Source organism: Channa argus, chromosome 20 (genome assembly GCF_033026475.1).
Source record: "Channa argus isolate prfri chromosome 20, Channa argus male v1.0, whole genome shotgun sequence".
Taxonomy (NCBI): Eukaryota; Metazoa; Chordata; class Actinopteri; order Anabantiformes; family Channidae; genus Channa; species Channa argus.
In genome coordinates, this window is record NC_090216.1 from 3504753 (window position 1) to 3526878 (window position 22126).

A 22126-nucleotide genomic window follows, 5' to 3' on the forward strand; every position below is an offset into this window, starting at 1 on the left:
GGTGTGATCGGCGCGTCTTTGTCAAGTGTCAGCGAAACTGCTTTCTGCTAATAATTAACAAGACGTACAAGCGAAATCAGCAGGGTAATGAAGACTTTAAATAATATATTTTGTGTGTGTGTGTGTGTGTGTGTGTGCTCCACACGTGATCTCCTTGCCTTCGGCCGTTTCCTTTTTCCATTTGAGGAAGTGTCCTTGCCTGGGTTTTAGTGCTGCTAATAGCTGTGCACTGGGGGGGGGGACTTTGTCATTTCCTACACCAAGGCCCTGTATGGGCTTTGATGCTGGGTGAAGATTAGGACCCCCACTGCCCTCCTCCCCCTTTGTTGCTTTAAAGCTCTCACCTACAGTAGCTGAATAATGTCATCCTCCATGATTGTCCACTTGTAACATGTTGAATCAGTCATTTATGCTCAATTCTTCAAAATTAGAATTAGAAAATATGTTAAAGAGCCTTTAAATCACAAGATCTCTTGAGCTTTAACCCAGAATTACCTTTGACCCTGGCCTCAGATATTCATAGTGAAACCCAAACGTTCCTTCTGGACTTTCCTGCTCTGCCAAACATCTTTGATCTTTGCACACAAGGCGGCAGATGGAGGATTTTCTCGCACTCAGAATCATTTCAGTGATCCTTTCGCCAACGGTTGGGGTTTCAGGGTTGAAGACTGGATTGAGTATTGGAAGTGATGGTGGTGTTGGCGCTTTGGTGTGTGTGTGTGTGTGTGTGTGTGTGTGTGTGTGTGTGTGTGTGTGTGTGTTGGGGGGGGGGGCGGTCACAGTTAGATAATGACATTCCTGAGACCCAGAGATAGACTGGAGAGCCGTGTTTTTAAGCAGCTCAGGTTAAACTGGAAAGGTCTCTGCGTAGCCTGGGAGGTTTGGAGAGACGTGGCTCAGGAGTACGGCCTCTAACAAGTCAGGTTCTGTCTAAATTTGATCTGAAGTGTTGCATCTTTATGCAGAAGCCGTAAATCAAGTAGGACACAAATTCTGCTCTGCTCACAAATGCGGCTGCTTGATCTGATGACACATATTTACTCTTAGGATCTAAGTGATTATATATTAGCCCTTAATAACTGCTTTATATCCCTCGTGGTCCACATCAAAGGGCCAATGCATTCACCTCAGTGGAAGGAAAGCAAAGTCCTAAGTCACTAACGAAAAGGCTGCTGCTGATTTTAGCCTTAGTTGTCTGATGTTCTCTGTTTCACTGAAACACGTATAAGAAGGTCAAAGGAGTCCAACAGAATTTAATGGTGAATTTACATTCACATCAGGTGTGTGCGCTGTGTCTCCCGCCGCTGTAACCATGATAACCGAGGATGCTGCGCGGTACAAGAGCGTTAAAGCGATAACCGCCGCCGACGCTCTACGGCAGCCGTTGGACCAAATTCAGCGGAGGTAATTCCTTGCTGAAAGTGTCATCATTCACTTACAGCGATCACTCTTTTTGCAACAACACAAACACAGCGCTGGCTGACAGAGCGGCTTAAGCTCCTCTGAAGATAGTTGATGAGTTAAGCCACAGTAGCTTAATACAATCCGGGCTCTGACTCTTATTAATGATTTTGGCTTTTAACAACAACAACAGCGCATTATGTCATAACGCTCAGTGTCAAGTTCTTATATTCTTATATTTCTCCACTGTTACACGTGGGTGAAAACACGGCAATACGTCCAAGAACAGATCTTTTCTCGTGTTCAAACCACACACAGAAAGGATGGTGTTGTCAGACGATTGGACAGCGTCACTGTGGGACCTGTGGTTAAAGCGGGGTCATAACACAGCTTTAAGTTGTCATTAATTCTCCCAAACTTCCATTTTGTCCAAAAACTACTAGCTACCTAACATTTTTGCATTTCAAGAAGGCAATTTACTGCTCTGCCTCACCTCTCCAAACCCACCTCATTAGTTTGCTATGCCTTGTCTTTCTACTACACCTCGTCTCAGTCCATGCATATGTGCATATCGCTGCAGTTATTTATGCTCTGTTTTGTTTTCAACACCCCGTCTTGTAAGTGCAAGGCTGCCAGGCGTATAGCAGTCAAAGCTCCACTTCCCTCCGACCCGTCCCACCTTGGCTGGAGAATTTATGGCCAAGTCATCGCCCCTGAGACAGAAGCAGAGAGGAGCCTGCAGAGTGGGGCCTTTGCTGAAACTCGGCACCCTCTTGTTTGACACACCACCACCTCATTTTGTCTCCTTTTTGGACGTGTTCGACACCGCGGGGTGATGCCACTGACAGCGCTGTTTGACACCCATTCCTCAGCACCTGCCCAGTCACCTGGAGCTACGGCTCGCCTTTTCATCTTTCCACCCTCCCCAGTAGCTCCTACCTGAGCCTACACTTCAAAATTTATTCCCCAAATCAAAGGTGGTGCTCATTGTTACGGTCTGAACATTATACCGGTGTCAGGTAAGCTCCCTGAACAGAACAGCTGCAGGTAATTCTCACAGAGAGCATCCCAGACTCTTTGTCACTGTTGTCTGGTGGTTCTGGCTGAAGCCAGGAGTAAGCGTAAAGTCCTCTTTGCCATTAACACTTCAGCCCTGTGGCCTGTGTGCTTGGCAGCTGCCTGCTCTGTAAATGAAACCAGAAGATGCTCGCGGTTTGGACAGCACCACGGTGGGACCACATGCTCGTTGGGCTACTAAAAGTGCAGTAGCTCTGACAAGTATTGTGTCGCGAGCCAAAAGAGCTTTGTCATACGCCTACGCAAATATCTCCAAAATAGAAGCTTTATGTTACAAAAGGACACCAGGAGCTATGAGGTCAGCTGCATGTAGCTGCATTTGTAATGAGATAAACCTCTAAATTTCAGTTGCTGGTGCCAAAAGCGATCTGGGATAATTTAACAAAGAATACAACCCTGCGGCACCTAAACATATTGTGTCTTGACAAATCCGTAGAGGAGGGGGTGAATTGTGGTACAATTGAAGGGCAAAATGATATGCTTAACTTTTTTTCCTCCAAAAAAAGGGGAAGAAAAAGATTTAATTACAGCTGATACCCCATGACAGACTGCAAATTTGCAACGGTTTTAATAATTTGCGATGTTTTGAACAACTTTGTCAGCCCCCAAATATTGTATCCAATGCATGTCAAACAAGCACAAAAAAAAAAAAAATCCTGATTCAGTTCACGGCATGTGTTGGAGCCGGCGGCCTGAATGTAGAACAGTGACGCACAATAGCAAACAAAACTAAATGACACTGATCTCATAAGTCATAATTCTTCCTGAAAGCTCTGCTGAAATTATATGTTTGTCCCTCACTAAAAAATATGCACTGGTTTTAGAAGCAGAGAGTCTTTTACGAGGCTTTGTTGCTTTTCATGAACAGCATCAGTGTTGTCGTTGTCCTTGTGGCCACAATTTATGTAATAATGAATGATCCAACTGATGTGCACGTTTTTGTGGAAATGCCTGGCAAGTGCTTAAAGTGCCGGTAACAACCCGCTGATGTAGTTTTCTCTTACATTCATAACAGGAAAAAAAAAAACATGTTTTATTAACTTCATATTCCCCAAACTACTTAATTCACCAGCTTTGCATCATAACCTTCTCCAATATGATAAATGGACCTGAGTGTAGAGGGGGAAAGAACGGCGAGCCTTTTCCGTTACACTAGTATTTGAGGTTAAGATTCTTTGGACTGGGCCGGAGAACATTTTTCCACGCAGTCAACTGAAAGTGCACATTTTGCCCTCTCAGAAATGATCATTTGACCAAAAAAAAAAAACAAAAAAATAAAAGACAAATTAAGTCTCTTTCTCTCTCCTCTGCCTTTTATGCAGCCATAGGATGTGATGCTAGAACTGTGGATTTCTACTCACCACCAGATGGGATAGCCTCCAAGCACCCGTGAGCTGGACAACCACACACACACCAAATATCCAATCAGATACAAATCCATGAGGTAAGCCTTGCAGTGTGTGAGAGGCTGAATGAATCAATACATAGGACTTCCAGTAGGCAGTGAAGAATTAAACAGTTTCCAGGAAGAGAAAGCTTCAGGGCAAGCTTGATTGTTGAATGAGGGGAAAATTGAAATTATATTGAGAAAAAAAAAATTCTTCCTCCTGTTTTCCCCCCTTCTTTGAGTCGGGCCAGGAAAGTGTGTCTGTCTCCTAGTAGTTAAGAGAATAAGTGTCTCTTACACACATGCACACACGCTTCTACCAGTTCTCTCCTTCCCTCCCTCTCTCTGAGGTTCTTCCCTAAGGTAGATATCTTTTTCTCTCTCTCTCTACTTTTTTCTCCCTCAGGATGCCTCATCCACAGGCTCAATATTAAAGGGGGGGGGGAGGTAGGGAGGACGAGAGGAGGGGGTGAGGTTTGGAGATGTCAGCTGGCAAGCCAATCACAGAAGATGGCCTTAGGTTGCAAAAAAAAAAAAAAAAAATTATTATTCCTACCCATCTGTCAATCACACGCCACCCCCTGGTAATGTGGAAAAGAAAGGAAAGAGCGAAAAGAGGCAGGGAGGGAGGGAAATGAGAGAGAGGGAGGTATAGGGAGGGACACGTGAAAAAAAGGTAGAGTAGAGTTGTTACTCAACTTGTTTCCTCTGTGATCACTGGGAAAAAAAGAATTCCCCAGAGTGGCTGGAGAGGTTGGAGGAGAGGATGTGGGCCAGCTTCGCACACGCCGACGTGCACGCCGTTGATTTTTTTTAGGGGTTGTGCCCCGACCGATCGATCCGGATAAACACACACGTCAAAACATGCATGCTCTCTGCCTCGCTCACCGGGGCATATACAGTGAATTTTCTAAATTGTTGTCCACCCACCCCAACAGGGGAAGACATAAAAGGCGACACAATAAAGCCATAAACTGTGGTGGTGGCTGGGCCAGGCATGCGGAGGTTATATGCTTCAGCGGCCCAAAGGCGACACATTTTACATCAATACCATTGTCATTCTGATGGGCTGTGGGGCGAGCAGCCGTGAGACAGGGGGAGGAGGGACAGCAGGAGAGACACACAGAGAGAGTGAAGGAGTAGAGTGGGATGTTTGTGATGGACTTAGCCTGAAGTAACTATGCATTTGATTCATCTGCAAGGAAACAGATCAGGGTGAATACAAACAAGATACCCAGCAGAGATCAAACAAAGAGTGTTGGAGTGATAAGAATCTAGTTAAGAGTTTTGTCTCAAGGGATTATCAGTCTGTGATCGTCAGATGGATGAAAACCAAAGACGGCTGCAGAAGACAATTCGAAACCAATAACAAAAGGCGTTAACCAGCACAAATGTCCCACTTGACTTCAAAGAGTTGAACTTTTTCTTAATGAAGGAAAGTTTCTTAGGCATTAAGAGCATTTCAAACTAACGGTCCTCTAAGACATTGTTGCTGTTTGTGGGGTCATGTTGTTTCACAAATGCTGCGATTCCTTAATATTAAGAACGTTGTCATGAGATTTAAAGGCCCTTTTTTCACACCTACGGTGCAGTTTTTAAATCCACGTGTGTTACCACACACGACTGGAAGACAGCCTTCTGGAGAGGTGTTTCCAAGCAGGAACACAGCACAAGTCACTGACAAATGTTTTTTTCCCCTGATTTAATAAAAGGGACTGTTTTAGTGGTCTCTGAAGATTCCATCCAGTCACGGTGACCTCACACTGCTGCTAAATGTCTTCGCTCACACCGTTTTTTAAATGCACTCTTACAAATACTGACACATCCGAGGGATTTTTATTGTATTTGCAGTATTTATACTTACGGAGGCTGTGGTCCTTCAGCTGGGGACCTCCGGGCCATGAGTGAGCTCGGCGGACTGAGGGGGCTGGACGGTGGCTCAGCAGGGGCTGGGAGCGTGCACTCTGCAGAGAGGAGGCTGAGTTTCCACCGCAGGGGGACAACCCAGTGACCACAGACTAGAGGTCAGTAGTGGAGTCACCCCCCCCCCCTTTACTCACCCCTTCTGTGTTTTATTTCTCCATAACAAAGAAGATAGGAAAACAGGCAGTGACTGAGCAGCACTCAACCTACCGCCCTCCTTGAACGGGGGGGGGGGCTCTAAATGTGACAGTAATTGATAGATATTGTTGTGAAACTTGTATGAAGGCTCCTCTCTTGCCAGTTGTAGTGGGGAGTCTTCTACATTATACCGATAAAGATGACTTTTCAATGCCTTGAGTCAAGATGCGGTATGTCATGGTGGTGCTGACAATTAGGGCGATCTGGTTTCAATCACCGACATTGTCGTGTGTTACAGCATCGTCAAAAATGTGCCTCGCTCAGCGCTGGGATTTGGATGACATTTTATCTGCAGGAGCGATAGACTGCGTGCAGGGCCAGGAATGGAGATGGGGTCTAATTTATGAGAGCAGGCAAAGGAATCAGTCTGCGGTCGGCATCTGAACAACATTGAAACCACGTGTTTCAGGTTGAGGCCACAAGTGCAATGTGAACTGTCTGGAGAGGCAGAATAAGGTCAAGAACATCGGGGGGCTTATGGCAGCACTTGGGGTTGTGTTTCGTACGGAGTTCTGCAGAGGTAGGCCTAAGTCTGTGTGTTTGCATCAGTAGGTGCTCATGAGGAGGGGGGGGCACACACAGAGGTCCCCTACCAGGCCCGTTTCTACGGTGACCTGAGAAAAGCTGTAACCAGGTCCAGCTCTTTCTCAGGCCTAATCAGTGTATTACCACAAAGAAGGACATGTGTTCAGCCCGCTCCCCCCCCCCCCCCCCCCCCCCCACAAACACACACACACACACACACACACACACACACACACACACATCTCTACACTCAATCCGACCAGCATGGCTGGACACAGGCAGCCAATAAAACCAGGATTAGGAGGGTATCTACACACACTGGGCTGTAGCGAAAAAGTTTCTGAACACGCCCAATCCCGCCCCGCTCCCTTTTCATCCATCTTCTCTGTCTGTCATTCCTTCCAAATTTCACTTTGTTCCACTTGTTCCCATGTTTATATCCGTCCTTTTCAGAGCCCTAACCCCGTGCGCCGTTCACGCTATGTGCCATCCACAAATTACTCATTTTGTTGGAGCTCTTCAGAAAATTCCCAGTGTCTCTCTCTCACCTCCTCTGTCACACTCCCGAGCATTTTGCTGTTAGGATAATTAAAAGTTGACGAAGCCGTGAATGCGTTTGGCTGCGTGCGTGAATTCCGGGTTTTTTGCATAAATTCACGCTATTTTAGATAAAGCACAAGATGGAAATGTCCCACTTCACTTGCATTTTCTTTTGCTTCCATCAGGGAAGTAAATGACTTAATTAATTAATCCCAGATAATTATCTGATATTGAGTGAGCAGTGTGTTGCATGTGTACAGGAAGTACATCGTGTTTACTGCGATTTGTCTGGAGACATTTGGAAGTAAATGTGCCTCTCGGTGGCTGAGAGAGTGTAGCTTCACCTCGGAGTCCCCGCTAATGTGTCCTGGAAATGAGTGTTAAAGATAATATCAGTGCCTTTGTCAGGCCTTCGTAATGCGGTGGGCATAGACGACAAGCACTCTTCGCCCAAATAAGCCTTTTTCATTAGAGCGGCAAACACTTCATCCCCTGGCTGTGTGAGGGAAGCTCTATTTGTGTGCTCAGCAAGGTCCCACAGAGAAGAGCCTAAACCCTCAGCGGTCTTCAGCCGGACACCGAGGCGGCCTAATTAAAGGGCACTTAAGCCCCACAATGCGCTGCGGTGCAGGTTGGAGTTGGTGGGGGTCCCCACGGAGAGGGACAGAATTCATGGCTCTCGTAAACAAGGGGAGTCCAGGACAGAGGGACAGAAGAGAGCTATGTGCCAGAGACTTTGTTCACACAAGATGAAGAGTCAACAGCCTCCCCGTCCCTCACCCCTCCTCAGCCATCCCCCCTAATAACCACCTTCTTCAGAAGAGCTGCAAACACAATGCCGTCCCTCTCCCCTCCTCTTGCTCTCAATCACCGGCGGGACAATGAGGGGAACCCCCCGCACCCGACCCCCTCCACCATCCTTCTGCCCCTCCCCGACCCCCAAACAGACACTTCTTTTATTGAAATTCTTTGGTGTTCTAATCCTCAGCTTCCTCCAGGGGCAATAATGGACTCCCTGCGTCAGCCTTTTCCAGCGAGGCTATCGTCCAAAGCCTGCCTGGGTCACAAGTCCACCTCTCCCATTGGACAAAACCGCCCCATTAGTGTCATTCCTGTCACATCCAGCTCATCTGCAGGCCATACAAACTGCAGTGCCGTTGACCATTGACATTTTTAGGAGCGATTTTTCTGCAGCGCAGCTCACTTACAGATGATCACGCTGACAAACACCAACAATAATCGGTTGGCTTTTGTTTCATTTGAACAAATCTCCCTTTGGCACGCGAGTTGAAATTCAGTTTTCACACTGCACACCAAGCTTATTCGTGTTAAATCGACTTTCAGGATGAAGCAAGAAACTGCAACCTCCAAACTCGTCCAAAAAGTTGAATTGATGTTTTTCTAAAATCAATTTGCATAGGAGCGTATGGCTGTTAGCTCAGACTGCACCGACTCTAGCTTGAAGTGCTTAATAAATTGGCATAAGACCACAAATGCAAGTGCAGGCACTGAGAGTTATTTGGCCTAAAACCATGCAGTTTCTCGTTGGACAGTAAATCTACCTTAATTATCTACATATTTGGTGTAAGTAAGTGCTCAGAGGCGTTATGTATGATTACTCACTGCCACGTTATAAACATTGACCTTACAGCAACGCAGATAAGTAAAAACATGCATGTTTGAAGGATACGCACATCATGTTTCCGTGTGTTTCTCTTTACAGGCAGTAACAAACTGGATTAATGCTGAAGGTAAGAGCACAATATTTTACCTAGAATCTTGACTGCGCTTGTATTGGGGTGACATCAGTGTAAGTGTAGCTAGTTCACAGTGTGTTAATGCTGACATCTGCTGGACACACACAGTTAGAAGCTCATAAATGTCAGGATGGCAATAACGTGACAACTTGAGCTGCAAATAAATCATTTGTGCATATTTTTATCATTCACATCGCGTCATAATTTACCAGAATTACAAAACTGAACCAGCAGATGCCTTGTTTTCATTGCTTGGTTTGTCTAAAGGTCATGATTTGATTAAGACACTGAAAGAATTGCAACATCTTTTCACAAATACTTCATTATTGCATTCTCTGCCACACTGAAGAAACCACACTGCATTAGTTCACAGCAACTCAGCAGCCTTAAAACTTTAAATGTCATGTCAGAATTTACCATCAGCTACGGCGACGGGACAGGATCCCCGGCCATTGAAGCCCTTAACCGAAGGAAAAACGGCAAAAGAAAATGTGGAACTAAAGTTTAAAAAAAATGCCAGTTCATCGAATTGAAAGTCAAATGCAGACCAAGCTTAAAGGCCCTGGGTTTAAGTCTCAGCACTGGTCTTTTCTGTGTTCACCCGGAGCTAAAGGCATCAGGTGATGCCCGAACACAGATGCATCTCATCATTAAAAGCTATTACAACAGGCATTAGTGCTATTAACAGAATCACATTACGTGTGAAAGCATTTGCCTGGTGCCCGGTGGGCATTAGGCAAAGTGTAGAGAAAGGTAGACTACAGAGGAACATATCTAAACATCTATTAAAAAAGGGTTTGAAGAAATGGATACGACCGCAGGACTTTGAAGCTTTGATTCTACCGTTGGCAGCTAGAATTGTCTCACGGCAAAGATCGCATATCTATGTTTTCTTGGCTGAGCGTAGATGTGTTCCTCCGATGAGTATTGTACCGCAAAACATGAAAGCAACAACCAGCGAGAGGAGGAACTCCAATTAAGAATGATCCTGTGTATACTGCTCAAATAAAAAGAGTCATAGTTCAAGAAAATTACTCTGCTTTTGCTTTAAAAAGGGATTTTTTTATTTTTGATTTTTTTAATCTGCATCCAGGCAACTGATTTTGCACAGCAGCCACTTCCACTGTATTTGCTGCTACAGTGAATGGCAGAAGCTCCTTTTAAGAACAAATACATATATATATATATGATATTTTGTCACTCTCCCGTCTTTGCCCATTGTTCCGGTGCCAGCAGTGATCTCACAGCATTGTCATCCTGAGTTCGCAGGTGAACAGAGCTCTAGGTTTACACAGCTAACACAGCTTCAGCACCCAAGGCTATGAGCACATGCTATGAGACCTGTTTGATGCCCCTCATCACAGGAGTCCCCTTAGAAACCTTTGAGGGTGTCATGTAACATTGCATGCAGGTAGAACACAGTTGACCTCTTGAGCCTCGGGCTACTGTAGGCCGAAATTAGTATTAGAGCTCATCTTGGCATCTAGAACATGACACTGTTGATCTTTGATTTTGGAGGCCAGAGTATCAGCCTCGTCAGTAATTTTTCATGGCCTCAAGCAAGGTTTTGATCAAGTTTGACTTTTCTTCTGTGTTTTTTTTGTGTTGTTCCAGTGCAAACAAAAACCATAGGAAAAGTCGATACCAGGCCACGACTGTAGGTGCATCAGCTTTTTTCTCTGATATTTGCTGTCCCTAATTTAGGAAGCTTATTCAGCTGCATGCTGTACAAAGCACTGGTGTGTCCGTGGTGGCCTCGCAGAGCTTCTGACATGGCTGCAGACTCTTAATAATGCGCCAGGCCTGTTGGAATATGTGTTACTTTCTTAGGAAGTATTAAGAAGACATCACCTCATCTCCCATTTGATCCATAATCTTTAAAAATCCAAACATTGTTCATTTCAAAAATTTAACTGCTATATGCATACAGTTAAATGTAGGCACATCAATTAAAGCTTAATTGTTTTTCATTACACTTTGGTTTTATTTTGACTTGCAGACAAATTATGCCTTCAGGTGTAGTACAAGCCTTAATTTGAGCGCAGATGAACTTTCTCCTATCTGCATACAGCATATGATTCTGATGATGAAGGTCTAGTATTACTGAAAGTATTCTGTGAGGAGAAGGAAAATGTAGGCTACAAAAAACAAAACCGCCACACATAATATGCATGTTGCATGTCGAAGAAGGAGAGGAGGAAGGCGTGCCTAGAAAGAGTCCAACAGATGCAGTATTTGCTGTGAAGATGCTGATGGAGAGGAACAGAGAAGGTCAGAGGGAGTTGCATTGTGTCTTCGTAGATTTAGAGAAAGCGTATGACAGGGTGCAGAGAGAGGAGCTGTGGTGTTGTATGAGGACGTCTGGAGTGTCAGAGAAGTATGTTAGAGTGGTGCAGGACATGTATGAGAGCTGTAAGACCGTGGTGAAGTGAGCTGTAGGTGTGACAGAGGAGTTCAAGGTGGAGGTGGGTCTGCATCAAGCATCAGCTCTGAGCCCATTCTTGTTTGCTCTGATGATGGACAGGCTGACAGATGAGGTTAGACAAGAATCTCTATGGACTATGATGTTTGCAGATGACATCATGATCTGTAGTGAGAGCAGGGAGCAGGTGGAGGAAAATCTAGAGAGGTGGAGGTCTGCTCTGGAAAACAGAGGAATGAACTTAGCCGCAGCAAGACAGAATACATGTGTGTAAATGAGAGGGACCCAGGTGGAACGGTGAGGTTACAGGGAGCAGAGGTGAAGAAGGTGCAGGACTTTATGTACTTAGCGTCAACGGTTCAGAGCAACGGAGAGTGTGGAAAAGAGGTGAAGAGGCGAGTGCAGGCAGGTTGGAACGGGTGGAGAAAAGTGTCAGGTGTGTTGTGTAATAAAAGAGTATCAGCCAGAATGAAAGGAAAGATGTTCAAGACGGTGGTGAGACCAGAGATGTTGTTCATCTTAGAGACAGTGGCACTGAAGAAAAGACAGGAGGCAGAGCTGGAGGTAGCAGAGCTTAAGATGTTGAGGTTCTCTTTGGGAGTGACGAGGATGGACAGGATCAGGACTGAGGACATCAGAGGGACAGCTCATGTTAGATGTTTCTGAGATAAAGTCAGAGAGGACAGATTGAGGTGGTTTGGACATGTTAAGAGGAGAAACTGTGAATATATCGGTAGAAGGATGCTGAGGTTGGAGCTGCCAGGCAGGAGGTCTAGAGGAAGAGCAAAGAGGAGATTTCTGGATGTAGTGAGAGAGGACATGAAGTTAGTTGGTGTGATAGAAGAGGATGCAGAGGACAGAGTTAGATGGAGGCACATGATTCGCTGTGGAGACCCCTGAAAGGGAGCAGCCGAAAGGAAAAGAGGAGGACGCTGATAGGTCAGTTCAGGCCACCTGACGCGAGGCAGCCAATCACAGCCGAATGCGAGGCATTAAAGGCTCACCCGAAATATGGGGCCGTGAAAACGAAGTGCGATGACGTTACGTGACGAGCTTGCTGTGATGTCGCCAGCTGTTGGCCCAAAAACGGAGGAAAAGTGGATGTGTCTCGGTTGATTATGTGTCTACGAGCGGACCGTGCTACTTAGCTGCCGGTTTGAAGCACGGAGGCTCTGCCCTGGGACGGATCGAAGCGCTGGAGCCTCGCCAGTCTCCCAGTGAGCGGATCCGTTACATAACTGAAGGCATCTTTGAGACAAAAACTGTGATAACGGACTAGTGCCAATACAGGTCGGAGGTGAAGCCATTTTTCTCTGCAGTGAGTGTTTTGTCGCCTTAAAATCCACTTATTGTACACAAAATAACAGCACACATTTACCTCCGGGGGGCTGCAGCTGGTCCACTTGTAGATCTCCGCGTAGGTCTCCGTGTGTAGCCGCGTTATGGACCCTTTTATAGCCACTTGTATTTTAAGCTCTGACAAGTTCCAAAAACTGCATATGCTCCGGTGACCAAACGCCTGCGACTTGGGTCACTTCTATCAGTCCACATGCTTTTGGCCAGACAGATCCCGAGTTGCTCAACAGCTTCCCCGCACTTCAGCGGCCACTTTTTAATAAATTTCCATCATGCCACGACCACAGAAGGCGCTGGCAAGTGGGGAAAACGCTTTTCAAATCCGAAGCGCTTGTGCTTTGTGTAGATTTGACTGAGTGGTGATACAACACGTAGGACTGCTACACGCTTCCTATCAGCATAGAAACGGACATGAATCCATAATTGTAAAGTTATACACTTTGATAGGCCAATATATAAGTGACAGACCTCTTATATGTGTAAAAACCAAAGCATTTCTGACTTAATTTTCAGTTTAATGGACAAAAAAATAAACACTCATGGGGACACCACCAAAGAATAGTAATAGGTATCCATCCATCTAGGGATGTGCCCTCAGTTGGTACAGCAGTCGTCCACGAACCACAGGGTCAGTGGTTGGATTTCCGATCCTCTTCGCTACATGTGTCCCTGGGAAAGACAGTGGTGTCCATAGTGTCCGCTGCTTCCTTGTAAGTTGCTTTGGATAAAACCCTCTGCTAAATGACTAACTGTAACTGTCCCCAAGTCTGCGCTTTGCTCATCTTTATTTCCTTATCATTTATTTTTTCTTTTCAGTTGCTTTGCTCATTAAGCAGCGGCCACCGCCATTGTCTTTGCTGAAGAATTTCCACTCTGGTAGGATTTGATTAACTGCAGGGGATTGATTAGGATTTTAATAGTAGGCTCATTGGACTGGATCCTGCAGACTTCTGGATCCTGCAGACTTCTGCATCCCAACCTGCTGCTCGATCCATTGAGCTACCAGGCCGCCATTTGTATTGTATCGGCAAGTGCTAAAATGTAAGTGCTCGTACTCATTCTTGTAAGCACTTATCCTGCTCAGGGTCGTGGGGGGCTGGAGCCTATCCCAGCTGTCATTGAGCGAGACGTAGGGTCCACCATGGACAGGTCTCCATTCTGTCTCAGGGCTAACACAGAGACACATACACAGACGGAAAACCAGTAGTAGGACTATTGGTTTACAACAAATAGTGTGCAGCTTCTGAATTATATTCCCTGCAGTGATATTATAGCATGAAAGTTGGGCATTTAAGTAGAAGCATCGATTCCCGGTTCAGGCACGGTCATTATCCAGTGTGGGCCCTTAGGCAAGACCCCTAACGCTGCCTGCCTCCCTTGTTGCCAATGACAATTGGAAAAACAACCGGCTCGGCTCCGCATCAGGTGTTAGGGAACTAGGGCAACCTGGTGAGAAGTGGGCTACTGGAACGAGAACAAGGCACACGCACATTCACATACGTTTCTATACATATAGTCACGTAATAAGAATATTTCAAGATATACTGTCCATCCACAGACCAAGCCACCAACAAGTCAAGAGAGTCCCACCAGTTTTGTTCAAACTAAGCTCGTTCACTGTCTCTACGTCATACAGTAGGTTACGCACTTTGGAGTAGCACCGCCGCCATCATGAACGTGGGCACGGCGCACAGCGAGGTCAACCCCAACACCCGAGTCATGAACAGCCGGGGAATGTGGCTGTCTTACATCCTGGGCATCGGCCTCCTGCACATCATCCTGCTCAGCATTCCCTTTGCCAGCGTACCCGTGGTCTGGACCCTCACCAACCTCATCCACAATCTGGTCAGTGCGGCCGAATGGCCATAGGCAGCAGTAGCACCGCCGCCACAGTTTGCCTTAATGTTTATCGAACGTTCCACACGCGCTGCAGTGCCCGCCTGGTAAAAGGATTTTAGCTTTGGTGAGTGACAGGAGAGGGACATTTTAGGACAGCAGATGACAGAGGGCAGCAAAGGTAGCACAGTGAAAAGGTCAGTTAAACAGCACAGCTGCTCCAATTGTGAGTCAGGAGGAAATGGCACCATGCCTTCCACTCACGTTCTTTGTTAATAAAATGGAGGCAGTCATGTTTCAACCTGAGGTATTCCTCAGTCATGCGTCATAAACTTACTTAAGACTGTCTGTCTGGCCCTCAGTTTCCCAGAAAAAGGCAGTACAGTCTGTTCTTGTTATGTCAGTGCACGGTGCCACATGGCTCACTAACTGGGTTTGGGCTTTACACTGTGTTATCATATGGACAGCTCTGCCACCTGGGAAGCCGTATCACGTTATGTTGTGACGTATGTGCTCGGCCTGCTGCCTGCGAGGGCACATCTTTTGTTTAGTTTGGCTCAAAAGTTGTTGAATTGTTCCCATTTGGTGAAATGGGGCAAAGTTAAGGCAGCACTTCTCCACTGACCTACTGTGGCAACGCTTTTCAGAATCATGACAGAAAGTCTAAACACAGAAAGGAAAGCAGGCTCCTCAGGACAGTGTGACATCATCTTCACATTGTCTATATTTGTTAGAAAAGTCTTTTTCTTCTCCATCAGTTCTTCGCCTTTCTATGTGAAAGTAGCTCGATGATTTCCGTCACGCGTTGGCACTGTATTAATTTGAAAAAAAGTTCAATTGAATTGAAAACAAATCACACGTTCCGGTTGTAACCGTTTTTCCTCTCATCCGTTGCAGTGCATGTACCTTCTGCTCCACACGGTGAAAGGGACGCCATTCGAGACGCCAGATCAGGGCAAGGCTCGCCTCTTAACGCACTGGGAGCAGATGGACTATGGCGTGCAGTTCACGGCTTCGCGCAAGTTCCTCACCATCACACCTATTGTGCTGTAAGTGGCCCTTCAAACCTAACGTGGACTCGGGTACATTCCCGTGTAGGCCACCGTCATAAATGGCAGCGGCAGCGTGACAGCAGTGCGTAAGCATTTGTCGAAGCTGTTGCTGAACCAGCAACAACAGCATCAGAAGCCAAAGAGCCAAATATGAGTTCGCATAGATTTCTATTGCTATATTTAAGATGATCACTAACCACAGTAGGTGACGGGACTAAGATTTTATTAAAAAAGCGTTACGTATTGGGGCTTTTAACTAAAGTTAGTACTTTTTAAGTGCAACCTGTAATTCAGCTTATATTGATACACACTTTACTTTACTGTGTAGCTGTTATGGTTCACCAGGCTCACGAGTTGGTCGAAGGCCTCATCGTTTGCAGCAGTGCTCCTTGCTGCCATTTTCTGTCCTCATTAAGCAGCAGAGTTGAGTTTACAGGAAACACTCTGGTTCCCTGGGGTCTATTTGCCAGCTCAGCTTGAACATTGTGGCGATAGCAGTTTTGCAGGTGTGCATTTGGTTTTTATTTTTGCACCGTTTTGTTTAGGGAGCTTTGCCAGCAGGAAGTGACAAGTGGCCAGAGTCTAGGCTGCAGATGGAAAGGTTATACATCTGAAGAGGTCTTTAGGGAGTTTGTTTTTTTTTTTTGTCCTCACTGGTTCAGCAGATACGCTCCTGCTAATTCACCAACTTCCTTTGCTGCTTAAAAAACACTTTCACATCCGATCACTAGTTTCTTGTTTCACTAGCTTCTTGTTTCACATTCACATCGCTGCACCCGGCATGCAGACATGCAGCCAGCACGCTTTTGTGATTTCATAGAGGAAGTCGCATTAGAGTTCATTCAGCGATCGCTGATGTTGCTGATGCTGTTTAAAAAAAGCATCGCACATCGCAGTGTTGGCACCGTGTTTCTGAGTGAAGGAACATTTAGCTGCTGTTATTAGAATAAAAATGAACCTTGTTGTGTTTCTTAAGCTTGTAACAAAATAGCTCACGTGGCTTCGTCTGCCGCTCATTTCTTCCCTGTAACCATATTTCTTCCCCTGTTTTTCCCTGATTCAGGTATATCCTCACCAGCTTTTACACAAAATATGATCGGGTCCATTTTGTGGTCAACACCGTTTCCTTGCTCACTGTACTCATCCCCAAGCTGCCGCAGCTGCACGGCGTGAGGATCTTCGGGATTAATAAGTACTGACAGGGTGGAAGAGGACACCTTCTTTCTGGCGTCCCCGTGGGCTGCTAATAACATGCAAAGTATCAGGCCTCTGATTTGGCTACAGATCCAGCGCTGGCTCTTTGGCTCTCGGCTCTCGGCTCTGCTGAGCAGCACTCTAAATGAAGCCTACTGGGGATACTGCCATGTTACCAAACCCCAGGAAAGAGACACACAAAGACAGAGTCAAGTGTACCATTGTGACTGAGGCCTCTCTCTTTTGAGTTACAGGTTTTCCAGAGACGGGAGAGACGTCTGCCCATGTCTGTAGAAATGTCTGGCTGAGGGCACAATGTGGTCGCACAAATGTCACGTGCTGTTTTGTATCCGATGGCACAATCGAAGTCATTTTCCACGTAACGATACAGTGCTGTATTTATTAGGCTTCACTCCTACACGACCTAAGGTTTCTGCTGTTAGAAAATAGTACAATAACAATTGGAAAATGAAACGGTGAGGGACCAGCGAAATGCAGCGGAGGACAAACACAGGAAAAAAACACAAGGTTTTATATTTAGCCCTCACTGCACCAATCAGGGCCAAGACTGGGAAGTTAAGCAAGTCGTTATTTTTATCTGACCACTTCCTTATTTGGGTTCCCCTTGTCCTGGTTTGTGTCACAACTAACCTCTGGTCTGCATAATCGTCTGGCCTTCATTTAGCTCTGTGTATGGCTTCTTTACCTCCTGGGGGAGATTCCCCACTGGTAGTGAACTTTGTGTTTATGGAGCTCAGTGCTCACAAGTGGTGTACGGCTTTAGAGTGTTTTCTGTTTCTTTTTTTTCCTTACTGCTGTGCCATATCTGTGGCTGATGAATACAAGCTTTAGCATCAACTGAGATACATAACTTTTCAACATTATTAGAATTATTTTTTTAATAGAAATGTGGTCCAATGTGGTGTAGAGGTGCTGTCAAAGCCTCCTGTGAAGTCAGACACTGAACAGCACTGGCCGCAGGGCAGAGATGTTCACTGTGGCCCCATTCCAATTTGTCTTTTATGCTCCCGCGCTTTCACGGTTTTCCCCATAAAACAGAGTATCTCTCTATGAAATGGAACGACTCTTCAAGACCCCAATTTCTCATTGGACTCAAATGAGCGATCTCATTTACTGAGGAGCACCTGGTAAAAGCATAACAGAGAGGTATGAAGAATTACTTACATGTATCCATAGCTCTCTGGTTCTGCCTGCACCTCACTGTCGAGTGAATCGGGAAACCCCTACACTACATGTGCAAAAACGAGTGTTAATGCCAAGAGGGAGAATCAGGATCGGACCTGATGTTTGGTGGAGGCAGTGTCCATGATCCATTTCACCATGGCAGGTCTCATCTTGTAGTAGTTTATGAGAGGGAACATGTAATAGCTTTAAATTGTAGGTGTGTATCAGTGGCGAAACAATCTTTTGATGTGTTTTTTATTTCTTTTAAATTTGACTAAAATCCATGAAGGAAAATGGCAGAAAACAACGTGAGCCATGTTTTTCTAATCACAGAAAGAAAAAGTATTGTGTTCTTTCTTTTTTTTTACACAATACAGAATACTGTGCAGACTTTGACAGAGTTCTATCCTAAATTTCAAAAGTTCAACAGTTTCCCATGTTTGTGTTCAGTGGCATTAGTGTTTATCTCACATTTCGCACCGAGGCTCATTCACAGTAGCTGTGATATTGCTCACAGTGGTCGTAGTGGTACCAGTATCACCTTTTAAATCCCATTAGACAGGCCTCTGCTTTTACATATATTTAATTGTTATACCAGTTCCATTCATTTATTCAGCAGACGGTGCTGAATCGACCTAATTAATAATGGATTCAACCGATAACAAACTGTAGAATTGCTACAGTTTTCCTTTTTCTTCATCGGTGCTTTTCAGTGATATTTTCCTCATTACTGCATAAAGGGCTTTCTCCAAGTTGTAGCACAAAGCGACCACGCAATGTTCTTCTTCTTTTTCTTTTTTTACTGGACTGTTTGGGACAACAGTTTTTTTTTTAAAAAAAGACGGTTGAAGTGAATGTAGATTAGATGCGATGATGACTGTACTTGCTCTGTGAAGGAAATGTCAGTTCTGCAAGAGTGCTTTAACACAACATAGGATATTTTTCCAATATCATCTCACACTTTTCTACTATTGTACTTGCACTTTTGAATCATGTTCAGTGTTTAAGTGAAATGGACAAAGTATGTTTGCTTTATTTAAGACTGTGGCAAAGGGACAAAACAAGTTTTTCCACTTTAGTGTACAGATTTGATGTGAACTTCTTGAATGTTTGGTACTACATCCTGTTCACCTATGAAGGGATTCGAACCTTTTACGATCCTCCCGCCTCTTTGTGGCTTTAATTAATTTCTGTTTGCACATTACAGGTTGAGTATTCAATGTGTGATCTGACTTTAAAAGCAGTTGTATTGCTGTCTGCTGTAGGACAGACGAACACTGTTTAATATACAAATATATTGGCATCTCCAGTCATCAAATGTTTTACCTTGTAGCTTTTGTTTAAGCTCAGTTCAAAGGTTTAATAATATTTTGGACATTTCCTCACAGAACAGTCATCCCTTTGCTAGAGCAGATTTTTAGTTCTTACTGTGCTTGTTGCACTGATGCAATCATAAAAATGTACATGATAGTAGTAGCAGCTTTATTCAGAATTTGATTTTTAGTCTTGAGTTAGATAAATTGCATTTATGTCCTTACTTGTTCTTTGCTTTGGAGGTTTTATTTCATGCAAAGTCTCCTCAGAATGTGACACTAGATGTTTTGCTGCAGTAGATCAAACTAATAAAATAGACATTATTAAACTGTCTTGCTCTGTACTCTCTGTCAGCTGCACCTGGAAACAAACCAGCGCTTCATCAATCAAAAATGTAATCCCCGGTCTTTATTTCAACGTTGCAAGCTGAGACAGGAGCTTTGCTGAACTCGCTGCGTCACACAACACCAGGAGGCCTTTTAAACATTAATTAAGTGAAAGTAATGGTGCAGTATTAGAATGGATAGAAGAAAGGAATTTTCCCAGTGAAATGCAAACATTTCCTTTTCTCATCAGCTCTATTTTCCCCAACTGTCCATGATTAGAATGACAGAGGCTTTACCTTGCAGAGGTGTCCTTTTCTAAAATGAAATGTTATACTATTAAAGCCATGGCAATAAAATTTAAATTTTAACTTTTTTTTTAGATTAATACCTGTCATCAAGGTGAATTTATTTATTTTTTCAACTTTGTTGCATCCTGTGTAATGTAATTAAAGTTTTGTTATGTAGTATTTTATAATACATGTACAACACACTGGCAACAATTGTATTTCAAAGATTAATACAAGTAAATGTTAAGCATGTGATTCAGGTGCAGACAAAACTAGTTTTAAACGGTTTTAAACAGAACCACGTGTCAAACCACCTTTCTCCAGCAGAGGGCAGCAAGTGGTTGTTTTTGACTTTAATCAGAGGCGACGTTGGCCCCTATAAATAGGAAGCGACAAGGGAGAGATTATTGCTCTCTTCCTCTCGTCTTTATGTCAGCTCGGTTATGCACGTGGAGACTTACGCGGATTTCCCGTGGAAATTTGATTATTTCTTCCTCCCTGTGACAGTACTTTCCCTGAATTGACCCACAAGCGTCATGATTTGGAGAGTTGTATATAAATATGACAGGGAGCATGTGGTGTTTTGACCCATTAAATAAAGGTCAGGTTGCCAAGTAAAAGTAAAAGTCCCATTTTTTTATTGATAGTTTTTTCTACTTTTGTACAGTGTCAATTCAATAAATATTCAATAACCAGGGCAAGTGCTGGAAAATGGATACAGTGATTTTGCTACGTTGCTCCCACATGTACACTGTATAGTATAGAGCTTTAATATTCATCAGAACCATAATAATTAATAACAATATCAGCAGTCAAAATTTACAAACTGGGTTAAGTGTTAATTGCTAATGAATATGTGACCATTTCAAAAAGTGCACTTGACATACTTTGCACGTCTCATATGTCGAATAGGTTTCATGTAAAAAAAAAAGTGCATTATTCGCCGGTCGTTTTCTCTTGTGAACTGCTGGCTGCATTATCTCAAAGAGTCCTGATCGTATCGCCCGCCCCACCCTAAGCACCCACGGCAGTGCTGCACAATTGTGATCATTAACAGCTGCGAAAACACAAGATATGAGACAAATACTGTATACATAGTTACACAAGTCAGATTTCATACACAGCAGGGTAATTTAACACAGCACATTCGGGCCCTAATCAGAATCGTTATTAGCAGCCCGCAGCTTTTGGGGGCCTTTTTTTAATTAGAGTTAAATGCTTGGCTTAAACTTGACCAATTTTCAACTTGCTCCCTGTGGCTTTAGTTTAGGGTGTAAATATACAATAATGCTTTTAAACTTCTCTCTGACTTTACTATATTGAAAAATCTCTCGTCTTCTGGATGAAAACGCCTCCAGATGACATCACTTGGAGGAGGCTGTGATAGTGGACAACCTGCTTTTCCAGAGCTCCCCCACATTTCATTACTTTTAGTTTAGTTTTTCTTGTTTTCTCTTTTATTTGCCTCAAGACCACCCGGATTGGAGAAGGAGGGGTGGTTACTGTAGTGCGACTTATACTTTTAATATGTTCAGGGTATTGCAGGCTCATATTCAGCAGTTTTACTTCAGTTGACTTGGTGAATTTGATGATTTTTACCTGTTTACATTATTGCACCAGTACAGTACCAACTTTTCTGCTTTAAGTCATTAACTAATCCCTCAGCTTATGAGTCAGAAAGGATCATCATTCTGTCCCTGTTGCCTGTATTTTCCCACTGCTATGGAAATTTTGAAGAAACTGTATTAATACCATTGAAGCCTTCTGATTACGTATTGGATTTTCTTTCATCTGAACTTTGGGAAGAGTTAGAGCAGATACTGGGCAGACGGCCTGTCTGCTCCCTCCTTGAGATAAACAAATTCAAATGGCTGACACGCAACCAACTCCCCCATTCAATATGGATGGCAGCGTCCCTCCCTGTCAAGGCCTTAGCAACTGAGAGAACACGGGCTGGTGCCAGCTCTTCAGATTGAGCGTTTGAAATATGCATGCCCCATGCTGCGTGGCTCCCCACTGCGTGTGATCTGTTTTTCTGTGACTGTGACAGCATCAGGGAGGAGATAAAACAAAACATAGCATCGCTTCCCTCGCAGACACCCTGCTGTGACAGTGACACACACATGTGATAATAATGTGCTTAATCATGACTTTCAGTACAGGAGGCTTTACTGTAAGGAAGCAGTCAACTATAAATAGAACCAAAGAAGAACTGGATCAATTAATGACGAGCCCTGGATACCCCACAGGGTCTTTGAACTAACCGAGAAAGCCGAGGGCAGGACTAACAACAGGGGACAGTGGCCCATTGAAGCTGCAGTGCTGGCACTGAAATACTCTACGGGG

At 44.5% G+C, this 22126-nt stretch overlaps 2 protein-coding genes across 4 annotated transcripts in view; one reads left to right on the forward strand and one right to left on the reverse strand.

Moving 5' to 3' along the window:
- The window catches only part of wnt3 (wingless-type MMTV integration site family, member 3), a 26413-nt gene extending 13635 nt beyond the window's left edge, over window positions 1–12778 (reverse strand). Inside the window, exon 1 of one of the 2 annotated variants that reach the window (XM_067487226.1) lies at window positions 12609–12778. Coding sequence is in view for 1 of the 2 variants with exons in the window: in XM_067487225.1 (XP_067343326.1) it covers window positions 3840–3919 (80 nt within the window). In the remaining variant the exon portion in view is untranslated. Of the gene's footprint in view, window positions 1–3839; window positions 4248–12608 lie in introns of those variants that run through there. The other variant, XM_067487225.1, reaches the window with a different exon arrangement.
- On the forward strand, window positions 12213–21548 carry ormdl3 (ORMDL sphingolipid biosynthesis regulator 3). 2 transcript variants are annotated; one of them, XM_067487229.1, is made up of 5 exons: window positions 12213–12548; window positions 13171–13627; window positions 14223–14431; window positions 15320–15471; window positions 16538–21548. In XM_067487229.1, exons 3-5 carry the CDS (start codon window positions 14258–14260, stop codon window positions 16671–16673), a joined length of 462 nt encoding a protein of 153 aa, XP_067343330.1. In that variant the 5' UTR covers window positions 12213–12548; window positions 13171–13627; window positions 14223–14257; the 3' UTR covers window positions 16674–21548. The 2 variants fall into 2 exon arrangements, with proteins under 2 accessions (XP_067343330.1, XP_067343329.1); XM_067487228.1 differs by lacking the exon at window positions 13171–13627 and having other exon boundaries at window positions 12218–12548.
- The last annotated feature ends 578 nt before the right edge of the window (window positions 21549–22126 follow it).

Coding starts and splice junctions, on each gene's coding strand:
- ormdl3 (XM_067487229.1), top strand. CDS start 14,258: ATGAACGTGGGCACGGCGCACAGCGAGGTCAACCCCAACACCCGAGTC. Junction 14,432..15,319: donor CCAACCTCATCCACAATCTG/GTCAGTGCGGCC, acceptor CATCCGTTGCAG/TGCATGTACCTTCTGCTCCA. Junction 15,472..16,537: donor ACCATCACACCTATTGTGCT/GTAAGTGGCCCT, acceptor TCCCTGATTCAG/GTATATCCTCACCAGCTTTT.